This window comes from Balaenoptera ricei, chromosome 6 (genome assembly GCF_028023285.1).
Source record: "Balaenoptera ricei isolate mBalRic1 chromosome 6, mBalRic1.hap2, whole genome shotgun sequence".
NCBI classification, from domain to species: domain Eukaryota; kingdom Metazoa; phylum Chordata; class Mammalia; order Artiodactyla; family Balaenopteridae; genus Balaenoptera; species Balaenoptera ricei.
Genome location: NC_082644.1, coordinates 21564803 through 21587115, shown reverse-complemented (window position 1 = coordinate 21587115; position 22313 = coordinate 21564803). Strand labels below are relative to the sequence as shown.

Below are 22313 nucleotides of genomic sequence, written 5' to 3'. Positions count from 1 at the left end.
CAAAAAGCCTTAGAAAACAACTGGCATGTTCTGAGCATTCCCACATTAGAAAGGGAAGGGTCAGTGTCCAAGATGCTTCCTCTTCATAACAGTAATGTGGCTTTGGCACGCTGTTTCTGCTTATTACTCTGATGGATCTTCATGAGGATTCATGGGACACCACAGAATGCCTTTTTCTGGTAGATGATGAAGTGACTCAACAGTAGTTGATTTTTTGTGGAAGCAAAACATGCTCTGAATTTACTGCCCCTGGAAAGGGTTAAATTACTTGTATTTTAGCAGGAGCCTTGTGAGTTATTGTGGAAACTGACAGAAATACAGCTGATTCAGCTTCCGTTCATACTTCTCGTATTTGGTAGTACCGTGGGGTACCTGCAGGAGTGTCACGGGAGTGTATGACCTCCGGATACCATGGTCCCTTAGTGTTAACATTGCAACCCAGGAGAGCTGAGGCTTCCCAGGTCCTGGAGAACTTGCTGGGAACACAGGCAGGAAGTGGCCTGAGAGGCTTTTACCCAGTGGTTGGCTCTTTGTCTCCTTGTACTGTGCTCTTCAAAGATAGTGTAGCACTTTTATTCCTATTACAGTGTCATATTACTGTTGCAGAACATTTTTGAAATACAACCAGGCAAAATGAATAAAAACTGATCATTATCTATCAGCTGATCCCACAGAGACAACTTTCTGGATACATTTGATATATGTATATGCCTACTTATATTATGTACCTACTTACATATACCTTACCTTTTATCAAGCAGCTTACAAGCTTATTTCATAAGTTGCTCTTTACTGTCTCACCACATAGTAGATAAGAATCAGGCAGAGGTAGGTTTGGATCCTATTTCTACAACCTAACTTTGTGACTTTGGGCAAGTTACCAAAACTCTGTGAGTCTCAGAGCAGGGCCCAACTAGGAGTCAGGGCTCCGTGCTGGAAGCTCTTGGGATGGACAGTAGTGTAAGTTTGAATAGAGTCTCAGACCTGTGTGATTTTGAATACATTAGGGCAGCTGTCAGAGTGGAATGATTTTAATTCCACTGGGGACAACCCTATTTTTAGTTCTACTGTTTAATTTCTCCAGTCATCAAGACTGTATCTAGAGATGGCACTTTAGTGATCCTGAACTCAAATCCCTATTGGAACTAAGCAGGTTGTGTGATCTACAGAAGCAAGCCTGGTGTAAGAAAATCAACCGACAGAAATACAACACACTGTCTTCACTTTTACCTAACTCTAAGCTAATATTGGAATTTAGTATTCAGAATTAATAAAAGAAGAATTGAAATAAATTCTCTCTAGTACTTCTTTTTGTATTTGGAACTTAAAATATCTGATGCCTTTTCTTCCACACCAGGTCTCAGTGGCACATCTTGTCTCTCGGGTTGCAGGATGCAATGCTATAGTGAACCTTGCTTCCCTAATGAGCTAATTGCTTTATTTCATAATAGAAAATAGCTGTTCATAAACAGAAGTACTTCCAAACTGGACTAGAATGTTGGCATAAAAATATTTTCTGTTTGGAGTAACTATTCCTGAGATGGTTGTAGAAGTCTGAGATTCCACATCGATCATATTTAGTTTTTTGTGTCGTATTGCACTGCAGTTCAGTAACTTCCATTTGTACGGCTCGTTGCTCACACTATCAGTATTAATTGACAAAGGCAAACTGAACAGGTCATATCATTTTTATAAAGGTTGAAATTATATACCTGGAGCTATTGAAGGGTCAGTTACCTTTAATTCCATAAAGTAAAAATATAGTTCAAACTATCAGTCTTTGATTTTTGCAAACTGAATGCAGCATATGAAAGTGAGCCAGATAATTTCTTACCAAACAGTTTTCCTAAAAATGAAGTTTTGGTAAGAATGAGCAAATTAAGTCACATATTTGTGTAACTATTTAAGAATGCCCCTTTTGACAAGTAGTGTTAGGGAAACTGGATTTCTGCCCACAAGAGAGTGAAGTTGGACCCTTACCTTATACTATATACAAAAATTACCTCGAAATGGATCAGATACCTTAATGTAAGAGTTGAAAGTACAAAACTTAGAAGAAAACAGTGGAAAAACTTATGATGTTAGATTTGGCAATTATTTCTTGGCCATGACACCAAAAGCAAAGGCAGCAAAAGAAAAACTAGATAAACTGGATTTCATCAAAATTAAAAACTTGCATGCCTCAAAGGATACTGTCAACAGTGAAAAAGTAACCCATGAATTGTGAGAAAATATTTGCAAGTCATGTATCTGATAAGGAATTTATATCCAGAATATATAAAGAACTCCTTCAACTCAACCACAGCAGAACAACCCAATTAAAAAGAAGATATACAAATGGCCAATAAGCACATGAAAAGATGCTCAGCATCACTAGTTGTTAGGGAAATGCAAATCAGAAACCACAATGAGATTCCACTTCACACCCATCAGGATGGCTACCATCAAAAAACAAAAAGTAACAAGTGTTGGTAAGAATGTGGAGAAGTTAGAACACTTGTGCCCTATTGGTGGGAGTATAAAATGGTGAAACTGCTATGGAAAACAGTGTGGCTCTTTCTCAAAAAAATTAAACATGCATTTACTGTATGTTCCAGCAATTACACTTCTGGGTATCTACTCAAAAGAATTGAAAGCAGGGTCTTGAAGAGATATTTGTGTACACGTATTCATAGCAGTATTATTCCTCATAGCCAAAGATGGAAGCAGCCCAAGTGTTCCTCAATAGATTAATGAATAAACAAAACATATTCATATAACGGAGTATTATTCAGCCTTACAAAGGAAAGAAGTTCTGACACATACCTTCTGTCCATCATACAGAAGGACGAATACTATGATTGCACTTACATGAGGTTCCTAGAGTAGATAGCTTGTGATGTCAACCGAAAAAGCCAAATCTTGGATGCAGTGTTAGTTGATGCGCCAAGCTGAGGATTTTTCCTTGGATCCTATGATGCAGTGTTTTCAGCAGAACAGAAAGGTCTCTTCAGCACCAGGCCTCTCACACTCACATCGTGCCCTGCAGCAGACAGTTAGGTTTGCATCCGTTTCATCCATCAAAGCTTAGAGTTCAGTGCCATTCAGCTCTGTTTCATGGTGTTAGTTTCATGACTGTTCCTTTGTTAAATATTTATAAAATCTTTATTCCTGGAGAGAATCATGCCATAAACAAAATAATATGATGAATGGGCTTAAGTGGACTTGCAAAATATTGAGTTTCCCTTGAATAAAAAGTCCAGCACTAACAATGACTGTTGAGGGTCACATTTGTTAATTTTGACCAATCTACATTAAACTTTTCACAGAACACAACAGAGAATCATTTCCTAACGTGTGCTTATCATGAATACTATATCCGTAAGTACTTTAGTCTAATGAAAATCCTCATCAGCTCCATGAGTAAATATAGCTATCTGGGTTGTATTATTTATATCTCTGTTCTAATCAGCTGCCATTGGAAACACTTGTAAATAACTTTTCTTTTCCATATAGCTTGTTCCGTAAGTTTTCAGACCTATCTTTACTACACTGAGCAATATCATTGTTTACAGTTAGATTTAAATTTGTCGGTGCTTCATTTTTTCACACGCGTTTGTTGCCACGTTGTGTAAAATACCTTTAAACTTACCATCTAGATAGAACTGCTTGGGCTGTGTGAGCAATAAGTAACTGCAATTTACAGAAGCAGTACTCATTTAACGTTCAAAAACAATCCCTACTGAAAATGTCAATCCTTTTGAGGTTTATTTTTGTTTCTTTTTTTTTTTTAATCACCTGTGTTTTCAAAACATGGTCATCATTCTCAACATGGTTGCTTAATAATAGCGTCCTAAGCTATGTTCTTCCAATGCTGGCGTGCTTTGTTTGTTAAACATGTAGGAATATACTTAATTACTGAAGGGAAATACGCTTTCTTGAAACTTGTCTCCCCACCACTTTTGGTTGAGATGTGAATAAGAGTACATTTTGCCTGCCTTTTAATGTTGCTTAAAGAAAATCAAAACTTCTCAGTCTGTAGTACTGGAGTAGCAGGAAGTGGTGGAGGCTGTGGCAGACTCGAGTGCATTGCATCTGAAAGGTGCAGCTACAGTTAACTTCCAGGTACAAGTGAGCTTTTATATGAAATCACCCACCCAGTTTATAAATGTTGGTAACTAGTGCAGAAAAAAAAGTTTAAACTTTATGGGCCAGAGAAACACAGTGAGCTTGTTCAGATGTTTGGCCATCAGTTTGCGTTTTGTCCTCTGAACCTTCGCGGTCAGCCTTTCCTTGGCCTCCTGGGCAGTCCAGCTGCCACTTTAAGGATAAGACTTACAAGATAAGATTTAGGATTTGCAGCTGTTATCATATTCTTATTGGTAGAAATTGAAGCTCCCAGTCAGAATATTACCTGCTTTTGTCCAGCTTTCTGTTTATTGAGATCCCAGTCTCTTCTCTCAAAGATATTGGGGTGAGCAGATAGATGGATTTAATGGATTAATGCATCAGGGGATGATTAGTACTTGCACTGAAAAATAAAACCCCGGGACGAAGCCTATTTTCATGAGTAATTATCTGTTTTTATTTTCGTTAAATTAAAATTAGCTTACGGTTCATTTACTGTAAATGAGTCTTCAAAAGCACATGAGTTGAATTGCTCAGAATTTGATGTTTTATCTAAACTGAAGGGGAAATGCCAAGCTTGATGGACCTGTCATTCCTCTGGTGAACCGGCTGAGGGAGAGAAAACTCCTTCCCCAACCAGCCCCTGAGCCCCGCAACTGCGGTGCACCCTGTGGTTCCTGACGTGGTAATGATTGTGGATTGGATTCAGGAACACACCAGCCATGGTGCAAGTAATGATCAGTGTCAGGATCACTTAATGATATAAGGTTCTTAAGTGCTTTTGGGGTATTAATAATTTTATAAACGAATTAAGAAATTAGATTCTGTCTTGAAGTAGTTTTCCAGTTACTCATTTTGACATATAAACTTCTGGCCCTGGTTTGTTTTTATAAAAGAAGAAATGAAACATTGAAATGTTAAAAGGAAGGGGTGTCAAATCACTGCCTGCATTTTTCTGTCTCATCCCCTCTGCAGGGGGCACGCAGCGACTGCCGCGTGCCATTGGGATGTCCCTGGCCAAAGAGCTCATCTTCTCTGCACGTGTGCTCGATGGTCAAGCAGCCAAAGCAGTGGGCTTGATCAGCCATGTTCTGGAACAGAACCAGGAGGGGGACGCTGCCTATAGAAAGGCCTTGGACCTAGCAAGAGAGTTTTTACCTCAGGTATTTTAATTGCATTTCCTTTTGTTACTCTTTTTAGATAACTTTATAACAAATTGACTAGATTAATATTAAGAGCCTTCAGAATTAAAATTAAGATTTGAAGATAATCTGAGGCCCCTACTGTAGCCATACGTTGATAATATATCACATACATGTTTATCACGTGGGACAGAACCTCCCAGCAACTTAAGTTGTTCGCCAGCTAGCCCTTCTGACCTGAACTGTACACATGAAGAGAAACAGTGACGGATGGGCTGTCACACTGGATTGCCCCCAAACTGAAACACAAGTAAGGAGCCCAGAGTCAATTATGCCAAGTGAGCTTTCATTGAGATCCCATAACCTGAGATAACCTGCTTGAACAGCACCAGTTGTGTGTCTTATTGTGTTTGTTTTTGTGGTGATGTAGGCATGGTTTTAACTCCTTTGTGCACAGTATGCTTCCTCACAATTACACTTCAAATCTGGGACTCACTGCACATTTACTCACAGATCATAATCCTCATGAGTAATATTAATAACAGCGCATCGAGGGACCTGTATTAAGGGTTTCTTGGTTCTCTCACTCTTTTAGGAGTATTTTTCAAATATTCCTTTCTTCTGAAATCATGGATTAAAGGATTTTTGCTATGTAAACAGTTAGTGACTTGTCTTTATTCCTAATGGCGTGTAAAGTTTTATAACTTCTGGAGTCAAAATTACTTCCTCTCTAACTCAAACAGTGTTTGTAACCAAAGGCCATGGGTCCTTTTGGGAAATCTCTCTCTAGAAAAATGCATGCACCCTCCACATTTGTCTGGAGTTTCGCATCCAGTTTCAGGAGGCATCCTTGGAGTTCTTTGTTGTAAGACAAAGCCCAGGTCTGCTGTGATGTACCTGTCCCCTGAGAGCTGTCAGACGGGTCCTCTCATTTGAGTTGGTTTCTAAAACCACACTGCCTGCTGTTGATGCTACTTCAGTCCTTCTCAGTTAAGTTATGAGCTATAAGCTCTTCCAGGGCAGGGACCTTATATAGTTTATTCCCCATATGAGGTAACACAGAGTCTTATACTCTGAATTGATGGAGAGGGAGCAAGTAGAAAAGACTTTTACTAGTTTAAGAAAAAAAAACAGCTCCCGAGTTCTGAGATTCACAGCCTCTCCTGATCCTTGGATGGGAGGATTCAGCTCCCTGTTCCAGAGCTCTGCCCAGGTGGCTCATTAGCCCCCTGGCACCTCTGTGGTTCAGGTTCCTTATCTCACTCCTGGGAACTGGCTTTTTCTCCTGTGACTGCAGTGCTGTTAATGCCATCACTGCCCACAGCTCACCCCGCCTGAGAGCCCCCTTCTCCCCACCTCCAACCTGACATCTGGCTGCACCCTACCACGTGGTAAACCAGGCTGAACTCATCGTCTCTTTCATCTGAAGGACACGCCTCTGAGAACATTAATTGCTGAAATTAATTTTTCCCCAGGTGAAGGGAGATGTCAAATGACTTTGGAAAATGTGTAACTGTGAAACTGTATACAAAAGTTACAAAACAGAATTTGAGGTGGAATAATCTTCATTTTTACAGACCTTGTTACAAAATGATTAGTCTTCTTAATAATTAGAAAGCTTCTATAAAATTAGTATTTCTAGGTGATTTCTGTATTATATGTTACTTCCATTTTTCTATCTTAGGAAAAAAGTTTGTATATAAAGAAGAGGCACTGGTTTTATATTTCAAAAGAGAAACTAATTAAGCGTTACATCTAATAGCATTTTCACTTTCCTGTTTCTCCAGTTTTATAAACCTTGCTGCCCAAAGTGTGGTCTGTGGTCTAGCAGTCCAGGCGTCCGCGGGGAACATGTTAGACGTGCAGAATCCCCGGCGCATGCCAGACCCCTGAATCTGCATCTCCATTGCAACCAGGGGCTTGGGGAGTTGTGTGCATATGCAAGTTTGACTAGCACTTGTCTGGGTCAACTGGTAATAAAAGTGAATGGAGGGGCTTCCCTGGTGGCACGGTGGTTGAGAATCTTCCTGCCAATGCAGGGGACACGGGTTCGAGCCCTGGTCTGGGAAGATCCCACATGCCGCGGAGCAGCTAGGCCTGTGAGCCACAATTACTGAGCCTGCGTGTCTGGAGCCTGTGCTCCGCAACAAGAGAGGCCGCGATAGTGAGAGGCCCGCGCACCGCGATGAAGAGTGGCCCCCGCTTGCCACAACTAGAGAAAGCCCTCGCACAGAAACGAAGAGCCAACACAGCCATAAATAAATAAATAAATAAAATTTTAAAAAGTGAATGGATAAGTTTCCTGTGGAGAGGAGCACTCTGTTAAAAAAAAAATGAATTGATGATCTTGAAAGGAAAAAAAAAAAACTAGTATGTGTAACATACATACAAATCACATCTGGAAGGATTCTAACTGAGATACTTGCCTAAGCCTCGGAAAATTGCAGTCTCTGAAAAAGATTTTTCAGCATGTGATTTAGGAAGAGAATTTAGATAGGTTAAAGTAGATAACCGAAAAATGGCATTTTTCATGCCATCCTACATTTATCCATTCACTTATTGGAGTCCTTTGTTGTGCCTGTTATTTAGAGCCTCTTGCATTTTAATTCAAAAGATGCTTTAAAACACGCCATTGAATTCTAATTCATCACCCAATAAACAATTTTCAGGAATTTAAAATGTGATCAAATAAATTAAATTCCATCTGGAGGATTATGGTTTCTAAGACAAAGTTATGTGTCCCTTCTCACAGAGGACTCCTAATTCTTTCCTCTATGACCCTCACACATCCTGAAGGACTTATTTGGACTTGAAGCTTTTGTGTGATGTGGGAGCACTGCCTGGAGGACGCGTCTTTACTAATACATCATCATCGTGGTTAGTTATTGATGCCCAGGGAAGAAAGATACAGCTCCACTGCCTGAAACAGATGATATCTGAATCCCATGTTAATCAATAGTGTCAGCCTCATCTCCAGCCCAGGGTTCTGTCGAACCACTAATGGGTGTGTTATTGTGCCAAGCACTTTATCTCCTTTTCGTTTTCCTACTTAACTTGTAGGGAAATTTGCTGAACAATGAAAAGCCCTCTACTGGACACATACCACCTGCTGACCTCCAAGCATATAGTTTGCTGTGCCACAGCATGCTGTGAAATCTGCATAACATGCTGGTGCAATAGATTGTTACAATTGCTGTTTAATTAAGGCCTTGCAAGGCTCCTAAAACACATTTTCCATCAACTGTCTTACAGCCATTGTTGCCTCTATGCCATGGATCCAGCAAAGGGAATTTCTGAATTTGACTGAGATGTACAACATGATTTGCATAAATAATTAAAATATGTTTCTTTAATTTGAATTTTAGGGACCTGTTGCAATGAGAGTGGCAAAATTAGCAATTAATCAAGGGATGGAGGTAAGTGCCTTAAGTTTGAGTTTCTTGTTGGAATAGGTAGTGGAGATTTAACTTAAATGAACCATTATTTTTTAATATTCTAAAATATAGCTGTTTCACTGCTATGATTACTGAAAGCTACTGAGGTTCTTTTTAGCTACATCAGTGATTGCATTCTGCTTGTATCTGTTGTTGCTTCAGTATCATAATCACAGAATTCAGTAATTTCACTGATGCCCTGCAGCATATGACATGCTTATTATTTATGCCATTGAGTTAATAGATTTATTGGCTAGTAGTTCATAGAAAACCAAAAGAAAAGGGCATTCTGTGTATTCTCAGCACCAGTATCATATTATAAAAAAATGTTCTAAGGAGAACTTCCTGGCTCAAAGGTCCTCCTAAAGATGGAGACCCTCTTTAACTTCTTGATGTGCTTTCTGCAGTGAGACACACATAAACCCTGCAGGGGGCCCTGGGGTTACTCTGGAGAGAGAGCTCCAAAGGAGTGGAGGCCCCAGGACAGGGGAGAAGTAAGCAGGGCAAGGGAGCAATGCAGGTACCCATTTACATTGGGCTTTTCATTACAGCAGTTGTATTTTGGATAATTAATTACAGGAATTTTGAAGAAAGATATTTCTTCCTTGCAGACCCAGAGGCCACTATATTTTCCTGGCCTTCACAGCAGTAAAAAGAGGTTAAATATGTTAGTAATAAATACATTTTTAAAAATTTACAAAGTATTTGGTTTTTAAAAATTCTTACATAATAGTAACAATGCTGGAACTTCCCTGGTGGTGCAGAGGTTAAGAATCCGCCTGCCAATGCAGGGAACACGGGTTCGAGCCCTGGTCCAGGAAGATCCCACATGCCGTGGAGCAACTAAGCCCGTGCGCCACAACTACTGAGCCTGCGCTCTAGAGCCCGCGAGCCACAACTACTAAGCCTACGTGCCACAACTACTGAAGCCCACGCGCCTAGAGCCCGTGCTCCGCAACAAGAGAAGTCATCGCAATGAGAAGCGCACGCACCACAATGAAGAGTAGCCCCCGCTTGCCACAGCTAGAGAAAGCCCACGCGTAGCAACGAAGGCTCAACACAGCCAAAAATAAAATAAATAAAATGAATTAATTAAAAAAAAATTCTCTAAAAAAAGAAATAGTAACAATGCTAATAGCAAAAACCTTATATGACCCTAACTATGTGCCAACCCAATGTATAGCTTATGTAGTTTATAAAGACTTCACCTAGATTAACTGATTTGATCCTCACAATAACCCCATTTGGTAGATAACTGTAATTAGCTCCTTGTTCAGATGCACCTCTCTGAGACAAGAGAGGTTAAATAACCTGGGTAACTAGAGTTACACAGCTCCCATATGATAGAGTCAGAATTTGAACCCAGGCAACCTGGTTCCAGAGTTTCTCGTGCTGGTCATACTTCTGATTTGCTGTATTACATCAAAGAATTCTGTTCTTTTGGAATAAGGTTATTAAATTTGAATTTATATTTGTATTGAGTATACCATATTTTAAAAAGTAATTCTTGCTGAAATGAATTATATTTTTATCCTCAGGTCGATTTAATAACAGGATTAGCCATAGAAGAAGCTTGTTATGCTCAGGTATGTAATACAACCACGAATTCAATGCAGATACCCCTTACCTTCTGTATAAGTCAACTAAATTATATATCACTGAACCATGATATATATACACTATTACAAAATCATACAGATGGGTTGAAATTATTTGTTTCTGCTGTTTGACTGTTACCAGCTCTTATGACTGATTCTGTTCCCCATACTAATGACTCCTGTCTATGTAATTTAGAAAATGCTTAGAATAGTTAAGTTAGTACCATTTGTGCTGTAGCTGTCTCTCTGGCTCATGTTGTGTTTTCTGGGTGTGGTCTTGAACCCTCACTCCAGTGTAGAGAGGTGTGAGGAAGGCAGCTGTGAGCACGTGCCTCCAGGAAACATCAGTATTTGAGACTCATTGGCTTTTCCTGATGTTCTGAGCCTTTCCTCCTACCCACTGAAAGTTCACTAGTTCAATTACATATACAGTTTTCTTTTTTGTACACAAATTAATAGGGTTTTTTATAGAGGAACAAATCTTCCTTCCTCCCTTCCTTTCTTCCATCCTTTTTTAAATGAAAGATACTTTAGATGCTTGTTCTAAGGCATCTAAAGTAGCACAAGAGTTTTGTTCTACCTTTTCTGAGAATTGGAAACTGTGTCAGCTCCCATTTAAGCATGGCAGTATCATGAATTAGGAGCAATAGCTAGAGTGTTACTCTGCGCCTGGTCTGTATATATAAATTACCACCTGTCATTGATGAGCACATACCATGAATGAACTAAATTACAAACCTCTTACAAATGGACAACCTCAGAGTCTGAAGAAAAATTTTAAAAGCATATTTGGCCACACCTTATCAAATGTAACAGGAATCATACAAAGTATTCCATCAGACCACAATGGAATTAAACTAGAAGTCAATAACAGAAAGATAGATGGAACCCCACCTATTAATGGTGAGATGTAATCTTTTTAATAAGGTTAAGCAGTGTACTTCTAAATAACATTTGTCAAAGAGAAAGTCTCAAGAGGAATTAAAATATATTTTGAACTAAATCAAAACGAAAATACAACTTATCAAAATTTGTGGGAATATATGAAAAACAATGTTTAGAGAGAAATTTATAGCATTAAATATGTATATTAGAAAAGAAGAAAGATCTAAAATCAATAATAACTTTCCACCTTTCAAAAGTGGAAAAAGAAGATCAAATTACATCCCAAATCAGAAGAATACAAATAATACTTTAGAGCAGAAATCAGTGAAATTGAAAAAGGGGAAACAATAGATAGAAAACAAAATCAAAAGTTGGTTCTTTGTAAAGATCTATAAAATTGACAGACTTCTAGTCAGGATAATCAATGAAAAAGGAAGACAAAAATTATATCAGAAATGCAAGAAAGGTTGTTACTACTGATCTTATGGACATTGAAAGGATAAAGGAATACTGTGAACTATATATGCCCACAAATCTGATAACCTAGATGAAATGGACCAATTCCTTGAAAGACAAAATATACCAAAATTCATCCAAGGAGAAACAGCTAATATGAATAGTCCTATGTTTGTTATAGAGATTAAATCAATAATTAACAAACTTCCGAAATAGGAAGCACCAGGCGCAGATGGTTTCACTGGTGAATTCTACCAAACATTTACGGAAGAAATTACACCAGTTATCTACAATCTTTTCCAGAAAATAGAAGCAGAAGGAATACTTCCTAACTCATTCCATGAGGACGGTATTAGACTGATAACAAAACTAAAGACATTACAAGAAAGGAAAACTATAAACCATTATCTCTCATCAACATAGATATAGAAATCCTCAATGAAATATTAGCAAGCTACATCCAACAATATATAAAAGGAATTACATGCCACAACCAAGTGAGATTTTTCCCCAGATATGCAAGGCTTGTTCAACACTCAAAAATCAGTTAATATAATTCATCACATCAACAGGCTAAAGAGGGAACTCTGGTGAAAGAAATCACAATTTAAACAAATAGATATCCCATATTCATGGATAGTAAGACTCAGTATTATTAAGATGTCACTTCTTCCCAACTTGATCATAGATTCAATGCAATCCCAATAAAAATTCCAGAAAGTTATTTTCTTAATATTGGCAAACCAGTTCTAAAGTTTATATGGAAAGTCCAAAGACCCAGATTAGCCAACACACTATTAAAGAACAAGTTTGGAGGAATGACACTACTTGACTTCAAGACTTACAATTAAGCTACAATAATCAAAATAGTGTGGTACTAGCAAAAGAAAAGACACATAGATCAATGGAACAGAATAAGGAGCCCAGAAGTAGATTCATACAAATATAGTCAACTGATCTTTGACAAAAGAGGAAAGGCAATTCAATGAAGAAAAGATAGTCTTAAAAAGGAATAGTACTGAAGCATCTGGACATTCAACTACAAAAAAAAAAAAAATCTAGACACTGACCTTACACCCTTCACAAAAATTAACTCAAAATGTGCCATAGACCTACATGTAAAATGAAAAACTATAAAACATCTTGAAGATAATATAGTAGAAATTCTAGGTGACCTTGAGTTTGGCAATGGCTTTTTAGATACAACACCATAAGTGTAATTCATGAAAGAAAAAATTGATGTTTGACTTTATTAAGATTAACTTCTACTCTGCAAAAGACACTGTGAAGAGAATGAAAAGACAAGCCACAGACTGGGAAAAATATCTTTGCAAAACATATATCTGATAAAGGACATGTATCCAAGACATACAAAGAGTTTTTAAAACTCAACAGTAAGAAAATAACCCATTAAAAACTGGGTATAAGGTCTGAAGAGATACCTCACCAAAGTAGATGTACAGATGGCAAATAATCATAGGTAAATATGCTCCACATTATATGTCATTAAGAAATGCAAATAAAAACAAGATACCGCAGTTTGGCCATTTCTTACATAAGTCTTACCACATGACCTAGCAATCATGTTATTACGTATTTACCCAAATGAGTTGAAAACTTATGTCCACTCAAAAGCCTACACACCGGTGTTTACAGCAGCTTTATTCCTAATTGCAAAACTTGCAAACAACCAAGATGTCCTTCAGTAGGTGAATGGATAAACTGTAGTACATGTATAAGTGGGGTGTTATTCAGCAATGAAAGGAAATGAGCTATCCTACCAGGAAGAGACAGGAAGGAACCTTAAATAAATATTGCTAAGTGAAGGATTTCAGTCTTAAAAGCCTGCATACTATATGATTCCAACTATATGACGTTCTGGAAAAGACACTGGGGTGGGGGATAAGGGATGACTAGGCGGCACATTAGGGATGTTGAGGGCAGTGAAACTATCCTCTGTGATACTGTAATGGTGGATACGTGACATTATGCATTTGTCAAAACCCATGGAATATCCCTAATATAAACTATGGACTAGTTAATAATATTGTGTTAATATTGGCTCATTAGTTGTAACAAATGTATCACATTAATGCAGGATGTTAATAATAGGGGAAACAGTGGGGGGGGCTTGAGGGAGTATATGGGAAATCTGAACTTTCTGCTCAGTTTTTTGATAGACCTAAAATTGTCTAAAAAAAATAAAGTCAATTTTATTGAAGTATATTTGAAATGGGAAAAAAAGCATCTTAGAGTTAGAATGATAAATTTGGTCACATAATTTAAATTGTTCAAATGATTTCAAAATTTTAGATTGTCTTCTAATTAGTTTCCTTAATTAAAGCTCATTAAACTTTCACAGTTGTCTTTATTTTTTGGCATAGATAACAATGTTTTGCTTCTCTTAGACCATTCCAACGAAAGACAGACTTGAAGGTCTTCTTGCTTTTAAAGAGAAAAGGACCCCTCGTTATAAAGGAGAGTAGAAGAAAGAGAAATCTTTAAAATGCCAGTGTAATAAATATACTTCTGGAAGTATCTTTCAGATTCACGTATGCCTCAGCATCTGGAATCCCAGAGACCAAAGTGAAGAGCGAGTTATCCACATACTGAATTAAGTATCTGGAGTGGACCCCTATGTGTACTTGTTCAAATGTGTATCATCATTTTCATTCAGATTTATAAAGCTAATAGTGTATACTGTCAAAAACGCCAATTCAAAATTAGGTATACATTTTTAAATACCTCCTGCATATGAGGCTTTCTGTTCTTAATTTTTTTAATGTGAATAATTTATATATTGCACACGCTAGGAAAAAATATTGATTGTATGTCTCCTGTGCTACAGTATGAAAATAAAATTATTTCTTTGTACCAAAAATGTGAAGTTATACCAAATAAAGTTTCCAAGGGATTGTACACATGCACCCGCACACATACATCTCATACTGAAAAAGGAGCTGATAGAATTCTGAGTGAAAATTATCAAATATAAGTAAAATTCGTGAAAAGAAAACGTGGAAATTTTTCTCTTACCCCATTCTTTTTGTATTGAATAAATCATTGCATGTTGGATTTTAGAAGAAACCACCTTTCCATTGCTGATTCTGTCAGGTGACCTCTTTACGTAGTCAGTCTTAGAATACAGTATGGATGGTGGAGAATTAATCCAGTCAGAGACTGGGACCAAAGGCCTTGTGGAGGCCAACTGGAGGCCTGGAACTGTTGTACCTCTAAGCCCTCCTAGCAAGTGACCTGGCCCCCTGGCCTAACCCAGAAATAAAATGGTGCAGCCAAGGTTGGCCCTTAGAAGTGACTTGGTCCTGGATGAAGGGTGAAGTAGAGCCTGCTTTCTGCTTCCTTCTCCCCAGCTATTTGCAGCTGATTTCAGTAAGGAAAGGAGGTGAACACAGCACCCCTCTCTCCCCGTTCTAACAAACATCATGCCCTTCTACCCCTGGCCAGATAAGCAACTAGAAATGGAGGAGCTCCAGGGGTGTGTGAGTTTATATAGGCTTGCCTGGGGGACAGATAGGAAGTGTGTGGGAAATAGTCAGCTGTAGAATTCAGTGTGCAAAAGGGAGCGGAACAGTACAGCTCCCTGAATGAATTTGGGCTAGCTTTATTTTGTGTTCGTTTCATCAAACCACACTGCCTTTTGAGGCTGCATCCAGGGCTGAGTCCAGCAGTGCTGGAGAAACCCCCCTTTTCCAGGACCCGCGCCTGTTACTTGCCAGCTCCAGGGGTCCCCCACTGTCCCCGAACACTGCAGCTGTGCTTCATTGCAGTGAAGTCAAGTTCGACACGTGGTTGACTGCCTGTTTCATGCATTCCCATGCTCCGCACCACAGCTTCCTTGCTCTTTTAAAGCATATATAGACTTGGAATTTTTTAAATCACCGAAACTTTTGTTTTTTAATTTGAGAAATTGAACTCTCAATCTCAATTCTAAAATCCTTGAAAGAGATAAGCGTGGACTTAACCTCAGCTGATGGGCACCCTGCCAGGGGGCAGGCCTGCTTACTGTGCGCGTCCTTGTACTACAGCAAGCGCTGTGCTCTTTGTCACCTTTGCTGCTGACTCTGTGCAGACTATGATGTTTGCTCAGCTGATCGCCATCATATGAAAGGCGCTTGTTAAAATTTACATTCGGCTCTGTGGTGATTGTATCTGGTGGTGTGTACACTTTGCTGATAAACTTGTACCATTCATTTCCTGCAGGATAATTTGCAAATAAAGTGCTGGTCTTAGTTTTCATGATCCTTCAGACGTTTCAGGACCCCTTGGCTCTGTCCGTGACATGTGCAAATGCCACTTCCATTCTAACTGAGTAGGAAATAATTATGTTCATGGGGGAAAATATTGAGTGTGTTGAGTGACTTGTCTCTCCTAACTTGGATTCGTAGTCTGCTGCTGATTGAACGCCATTTAATTTCCTAACAAGTTCTGATTAAGTCCCTGGAGTGATTAAGTCAATGTATCTGAAAGCAAAGACATCATCCTGTAGTCACTTCAACGTGTCTGCGCAGCTGTCTGTATAGATGTTTGCCTTTCCCTTGCTTTTCTCTTCAGCAGGGCAGTCTTGCTGGAGGGTGGTCCTAACACTCCCCATGGGTTGAAGCCCAGTGGCTGGGTGCTGGGGGGGCGTGCTCGTCCCTGAGGGAGTGCCTGCATTAGCACGTGGGCCAGAAGCTCCTTTGGTTTTCCTCCAGGGCTTGGAGTGTTTTCAAGTCCTTACACTGAAACCACATGATGCAAGCTGGTAACACAGTGGATGTATCCATATGTTCAGATGAATTAAAGGCGACCAAGAGGGAGGATGATTAACCAGACACACTTACAGTTTAGGGGAAAAACGTTTCACGTTATCTCAGAGCAGGAAACCTACTAGTCTTGAGGTAATGTAGTGCTGGTTAATTTATAACTTATCTCTGAAAGAAAAAGAGGTCTCCAAGTGACAGAGATTCTGAGTCAAGAGAGGACTTGTAGTCACGGCCAAAAGAAGACTCAGATTTCCTGTGATTCATTTTCTGTGATTTAAAGGGTCATTTCAACTTTGTGTTGTTTTCAATAAAAAATAGACATGGTTTTCCTGTCTTTTTTTTCCCCCCTCTGGCTGTCAAGAAATTTGGTGTGTCACACAGTGTTACTTTTCTGACGATACTTACAATAGCACTCTGGACATGGACTGGAGAAGTGGGGTGTCATTTCGTGTAAACCACACTTACAGAAAATGCTTAATTTTCATGTGGACTCATAGCTGGCTACCCACTGACCCTTTTCCTCACTTAACCCTAACTCCCTCTTCTGGTTAAGTGAGGCCCTACATTTGCTCTGATTTGGGGTCCAAAAATCCTGGCAGGCAGGCAGACTTCTTAAATGGTTAATCCTGCCGTTATTATTTGTCTACTTACCTAGTTAAACAGTGTATGTCAGCATTTATTGGGCTTTATCAAAAGACAGTCAAAATTTTCTTATATTTAAAAAGAATGTGTACGTGTGTCACAAAAGAAAAAACAGAGCATTTTAAAGTTACTTGGTAATATGTTGGTAAAATGAGAGCCACTCTTCTGCAGAGATGAGATGCTACAGATTGTGGTTGGGGGTATTTTGGCAGATAGGGGGATCAAACACCCTGCTCAAAATATTTGTGGGTCTCAAGCCCTAAAAACTCACTGTTTCAAATGCCTTTTCTTTGGGAACCTCCCAAAATTCAGTTACCCCTCAGAGGGATAGGCACAATTTGGTGTGCCATAGTTCTCAAACCAATCCTCAGGGCAGTGTGAGCCAGCTGGGCACCTGACAGAGAGAATAAAGGACAGACCCCAAGGACAGACCAAGACATGCACCTCTCGAGTGGTCAGGGCCAGCCCTCATGACAGTCGTCCGCACACCAGCTTAAAGGAGGCAAGGTAGGAATATAGCCCTTCCTCAGTGAGCTGACAATTCCCTGGGACCAGCAAAGTGAGCTCGTAGCCACCAGCATGTCAGTCCCATCTTAAAAGTGTAGAAAACACAGTATTATGTGTTTTGATCAAGGGGACATTTTGACAATATCATTGAAGATACTAATGTGAATACGATGAGAGAATTAGGACCGGGTATTGTTATGATAATAATGACTACCATTTATGAAGCCCTAAATACTTCCAGGTGTTTCCATGCGCTATTGTATTTACTCTTCATAGCATCCAGGAAAGAAGAGGCACTGGTTATTCCTGGGACCTAGAGCAGGAGGCTGGAGCATAACCTGATTACAGGTGGGTGGTGGGGTCAGGAATTGAACCTGGAGCTGTTGACCTGTCATTACTCTTAAGCCTGAAAACAGCTGAACAACACAGCCAAAGGCTACCGATACATGTGTATGTCAACCTTTGCCCAGATTGGTTCTAGTTTTCTCATGACTTGGCAAGAGATAGTGTGTGTATCGAATGATCTGACGATGGGCAGGCAGTGTGACAGTTACAGCAATGCCTGCTCAGCGTCTCCTTTAAACCGAGCCCTTTGCCTGCATGTTCACATCCAATACTCAAAAACCTTAGGAAATGGGTTTGTCATTTTCTAGCTTAAGAAGCTGAGGCCAGAGTTGGATTTGTGTCAGGCATTCTGAATTCAGAGCCCCGACGTTCATCACGACACCTGGAGAATACAGAGCCCATCTTGGCAGCTGTGAGCAGTGAGTCTGAGGACTCGTGTTTGATAGGGATACCCATCAGAAAAGAAGCATGTGTGGGTGAAGAGCACCCCATGCTTCTTTTGGGGAAGCATAATGTGCATCTTGCTCTATTCTGCACTGGTCAAGCTCACCTAGAGTCTTGTATTCACTTCTCAGTGTCACAGTTTCAGGTGGCTGTAGATTCCCTCTGTGCTTTTCTGGAAAGCACACAGGAGTTCTTTTTTTTTTTTTCGTTGTATTTTTTGGCTGCATTGGGTCTTCATCGCGGCACACGGGATCTTTGTTGAAGCACGCAGGATCCTTTTTCGTTACAATGCGAGGTCAGCTGGGGGTCTGTTTGGGTTTCTCTAGTTGCAGCGCTCGGACTTCTCTCTAGTCACACAGGCATTCTTTGCCCAAGTTTCAACTCTTCTGAAACCAGTGATGAGACCAGGTAAAGCATCTGCTCCCTCTGAACCTGTTTCTTCATCTGTGAAGGAATCGTAGTCATTTGTGATAACTGCAAAGACAGACTGGATGTGTCCAGGCAAAAGGGCTTTGGAATCAGTAAGGTTGCCTTCTACAGAAGTGGTGGTGATATTTTACTTGTTTCATGTTTCAGAAGAGAACTGTTGGGACAGGGAGGTGGGTCTCACAACCACGTCCAGTTCGGGGCCGTGTTCAGGAACCTGGGCGTTCACTCAGGAGACAAGAGGTCAGGGGAAACCTGGTGGCTGGCTCTTTTAGAACCACAGTGTGAAACTGGAAACTTCGAGGCTGCCAGGGGCCAGAGGAAGGCACACAGACCCCCCACTCCCAAAACCCCTCTTCCGCTCTGCTCTGCATCTGTCCACAAACAGAGATGAGGGCTCTGGTCAGTAGGGGAAGCTGCTTCCACTCTCCCAGGCCCAGGAGCAGCTCCCTGACACTGAGGTTGAAGCAGAAAGTGGGCAAGGGGGTGGGACAGAGGACAGTTCCTCTAACTCATCTCTGTCCCTGAAGTGATCCAGATGGCACCCCTTCAGCTCCCACACGGGCTGAATAGGTGGGAAATACATGGCTGCAGAGGCAGCTCACTTGTTGGGCTGGGTCATAAAGAAGCACAGAAAGCAGTAATCTGCCTAAGTGGGGCTGTGGTTAATAACAACTCCGGTCCTTGGGATAATCCATAGTTTAAGCAGTAGTTCTTTTAATATTTTAAGAAAAATTACCCTTAGGCCTGAATGCCATGTTTATAGTACCAATTCTGAGGGCTGGGAAGGAAGGATTGCCCATTTTCTCATCACCCTGTTGGCTTTCACATGGCTGCCTGGTGGCCGCCCTGTCACAGAGGAGATGCTGGAGGATGCAGTCCCTGCGGCGGGTGAGCCGTGACCAGGCCAGGAACAAGGTGGGCTGCCTGCACCATCCGCCCACCACATCTCACTGCCATGTTTCGGTCCTAATACATTTCCAAAGACTGCCTGTCAGATGTTCTCCAAACAGTCTCTCGTGAACCCATTTCACAGAGTGGGGCCTGAACTCTTCTGAGAGAAAGAGTAAAATCACCGCGGCGCCGAGTGACAGCTCAGGAGGGAACTGTGTTCTTTTAGTTGTGATGTTCACAGGCCAAGGTTTCAGAGGAATTGGAAGATGGGCAAATGTGCTTCTTGACCTTTCTGAAAATAGTCTGAGTTACTTTCACTTTCAGCCTCCGAAGCGTGTTAAATGAATCCTTTGTGCAGTTTACAGAAAGTGAAGAGCGGTTTGGCAACCGAGAAAAGTTCCAACTCCTCACAGCCTCTCCTACATTGAGTAACATTTCTTTTGAGTCGTCTATTAACACTGTTCTGAAACAGACTTTTTACGAAGCCTAGAACTTGCTCAAGAGTGGCCCTAATTTGAGTGCTTTAAAAATACAAGAAATGTGTGATGTGCCACAAAACACAGGAAATGACAGCCCACATCTGACTTGGTGGAAAGAAATTGTAATTATTGGAAAGGTGTGATTGGTATATTTATTCGTATTACCTGTCAGTGACTCTATGAGATGCTTGCAGAACACAAACAGAGGTTTGCACATAACATGAAAGGTACTTTCTTTTGCCCTGGTCTTTGTGGGAATGTGTATGTGGCTTGTGATTGTCCAACCACTCTTCTAAAAAGACTGACCATCCGCAGGCCTGGTACTCCTGAGTTCAGGTAGAGTGCGTGAGCTCTCATTCGCTATGTGCGTATTAAAAAAAAAAAAGTTCACCTGTGTAGATCTGAAAATGTATGTTGACTTTCCTGAAAAACTCGACAGACCTGACATTTTTAATCTACCCCAGGATAAGCTAGTCTTAGAAAGTGAATGTGAGGAGGAGTGTGGTGGTTAAGAGAACCAGGGAAAGGAGTCAGCCAAGTCCTGGCCTGGACCAGTCCTACCTGGCCGTGACCGTCGGCGGATGCAGAATGGAGGGAGGCCACATCTATAAGAAAAAAAAGACCTCATCTTGTCTATTCATTAACCTGAGGGCAGGGATTCTCAAAGCTGCTGGCACCTGGAAAAAGTACCCTCAAGATATATTTTGGGACTCCATTCCATAACTTCTGAATTGATTCTGTGTTTGGAGCCCTAAAATTGCTATTGAGATAAAAGCCACCTTGGTAAATTTTTTTTTTTTGAGATATAATTCACATACAATAAAAGTCACCCTTTCTAGTGTACAAGTCAGTGGTTTTAGCATATTCACAGAGTTGTACAACCATGACCACTATCTAATTGTAGATATTTTCATCATGCCAAAAAGAAGCCCTGTACCCATTACCAGTCAACCCTGATTGCCCCTCCCCCCAGCCCCTAGCAATCACTAATCTACTTTCTGTCTCTGGATTTGCCTACTTTAAATATTTCATATAAATAGAATTATACAATATATAGCCTTTTATGTCTTGCTTTTTTCACTCAGCATAATATTTTCAAAGCAGATCCATGGTGTAACATGTATCAGTACTTCATTTCTCCTTATGGCTGAAAATATTCCACTCTATGTATATACCACATTTTTTTTATCCATTCATCAATTGATGAACATTTGGGTTGCTTCCACTTTGGGGCTATTATAAATAATGCTGTTATGAGCCTATCTGTACAACTATTTGTAGGGATATATGTTATCATTTCTCTTGGGTATATACCTAGAAGTGGAATTACTAGGGCATAAAACAACTTTATGTTTAACTTTTTTTTTTTTTTTTTTATGTTTAACTTTTTGAGGAACTACAAAACTGGTTTCCAGAGTGGCTGCACGATTTTACAATCCTACCAGCATATATGAGTGTTCTAATTTCTCTACCTTCCACCAACACTTGTTATCGGCCTTCTTTTTGTTTATAGCCATCCTAGTGGGTGTGAAGTAGTATCTCATTGTGCTTTTGATTTGCATTTCCCTAGGGACTAATGATATTGAACGTCTTTTCATGTGTTTGTTGGCCATTTATATATCTTCTTTAGAGAAATGTCCATTCAAACCCTTTGCCCATATTTAATTGGGTTATGTGTCATTTTATTATTGAGTTGTAAGTGTTCTTTATATATTCTGGATATAAGTCCCTTATTGGATATGTGATTTGTAAGTAAGTCTTTCTTCTGTGGGTTGCCTTTTCACTTTCTTGATGGTGTCCTTTGACCATTTCAAAGTTTTAAATTTTGATGAAGTTTGGTTTATCAATTTTTCCTTTTGTCTGTGCTTGTGGTATCATATCTAAGAAACCATTGCCAATACAAGGTGGTGAAGATCTAAGTTTTTGTCTAAGAGTTTTATAGTTTTAGCTTTTACATTTAGATTTTTGATCCACGTTGGTTAATTTTTGTATACCATGTAAGACCCAACTTCCTTTTTTGTATATTGATATCCAGTTGTCCCAACACTCTTGTTGAAAAGACTGTTCTTTCCTCCATTGTATTATCTTGGTAACCTTGCCAAAAATAAGTTAACCATAATGTAAGGGTTTATTTCTAAACTCTTAATTCTATTTCATTGTCTCTCCTTATGCCATCATCTATTCATTTGAT

At 39.9% G+C, this 22313-nt stretch overlaps 1 protein-coding gene across 3 annotated transcripts in view; it reads left to right on the top strand.

The window, feature by feature from the left end:
• Positions 1 to 16699, top strand: part of AUH (AU RNA binding methylglutaconyl-CoA hydratase) — a 162760-nt gene extending 146061 nt beyond the window's left edge. For 2 of the 3 annotated variants that reach the window (XM_059927008.1, XM_059927005.1), the window contains 4 exons: positions 5083 to 5270; positions 8615 to 8665; positions 10222 to 10269; positions 14031 to 16699. In XM_059927008.1, coding sequence (XP_059782991.1) covers positions 5083 to 5270; positions 8615 to 8665; positions 10222 to 10269; positions 14031 to 14108 — 365 coding nt within the window. In that variant the 3' untranslated portion in view covers positions 14109 to 16699. Of the gene's footprint in view, positions 1 to 5082; positions 5271 to 8614; positions 8666 to 10221; positions 10270 to 14006 lie in introns of all 3 variants that reach the window. The other variant, XM_059927007.1, reaches the window with a different exon arrangement.
• The last annotated feature ends 5614 nt before the right edge of the window (positions 16700 to 22313 follow it).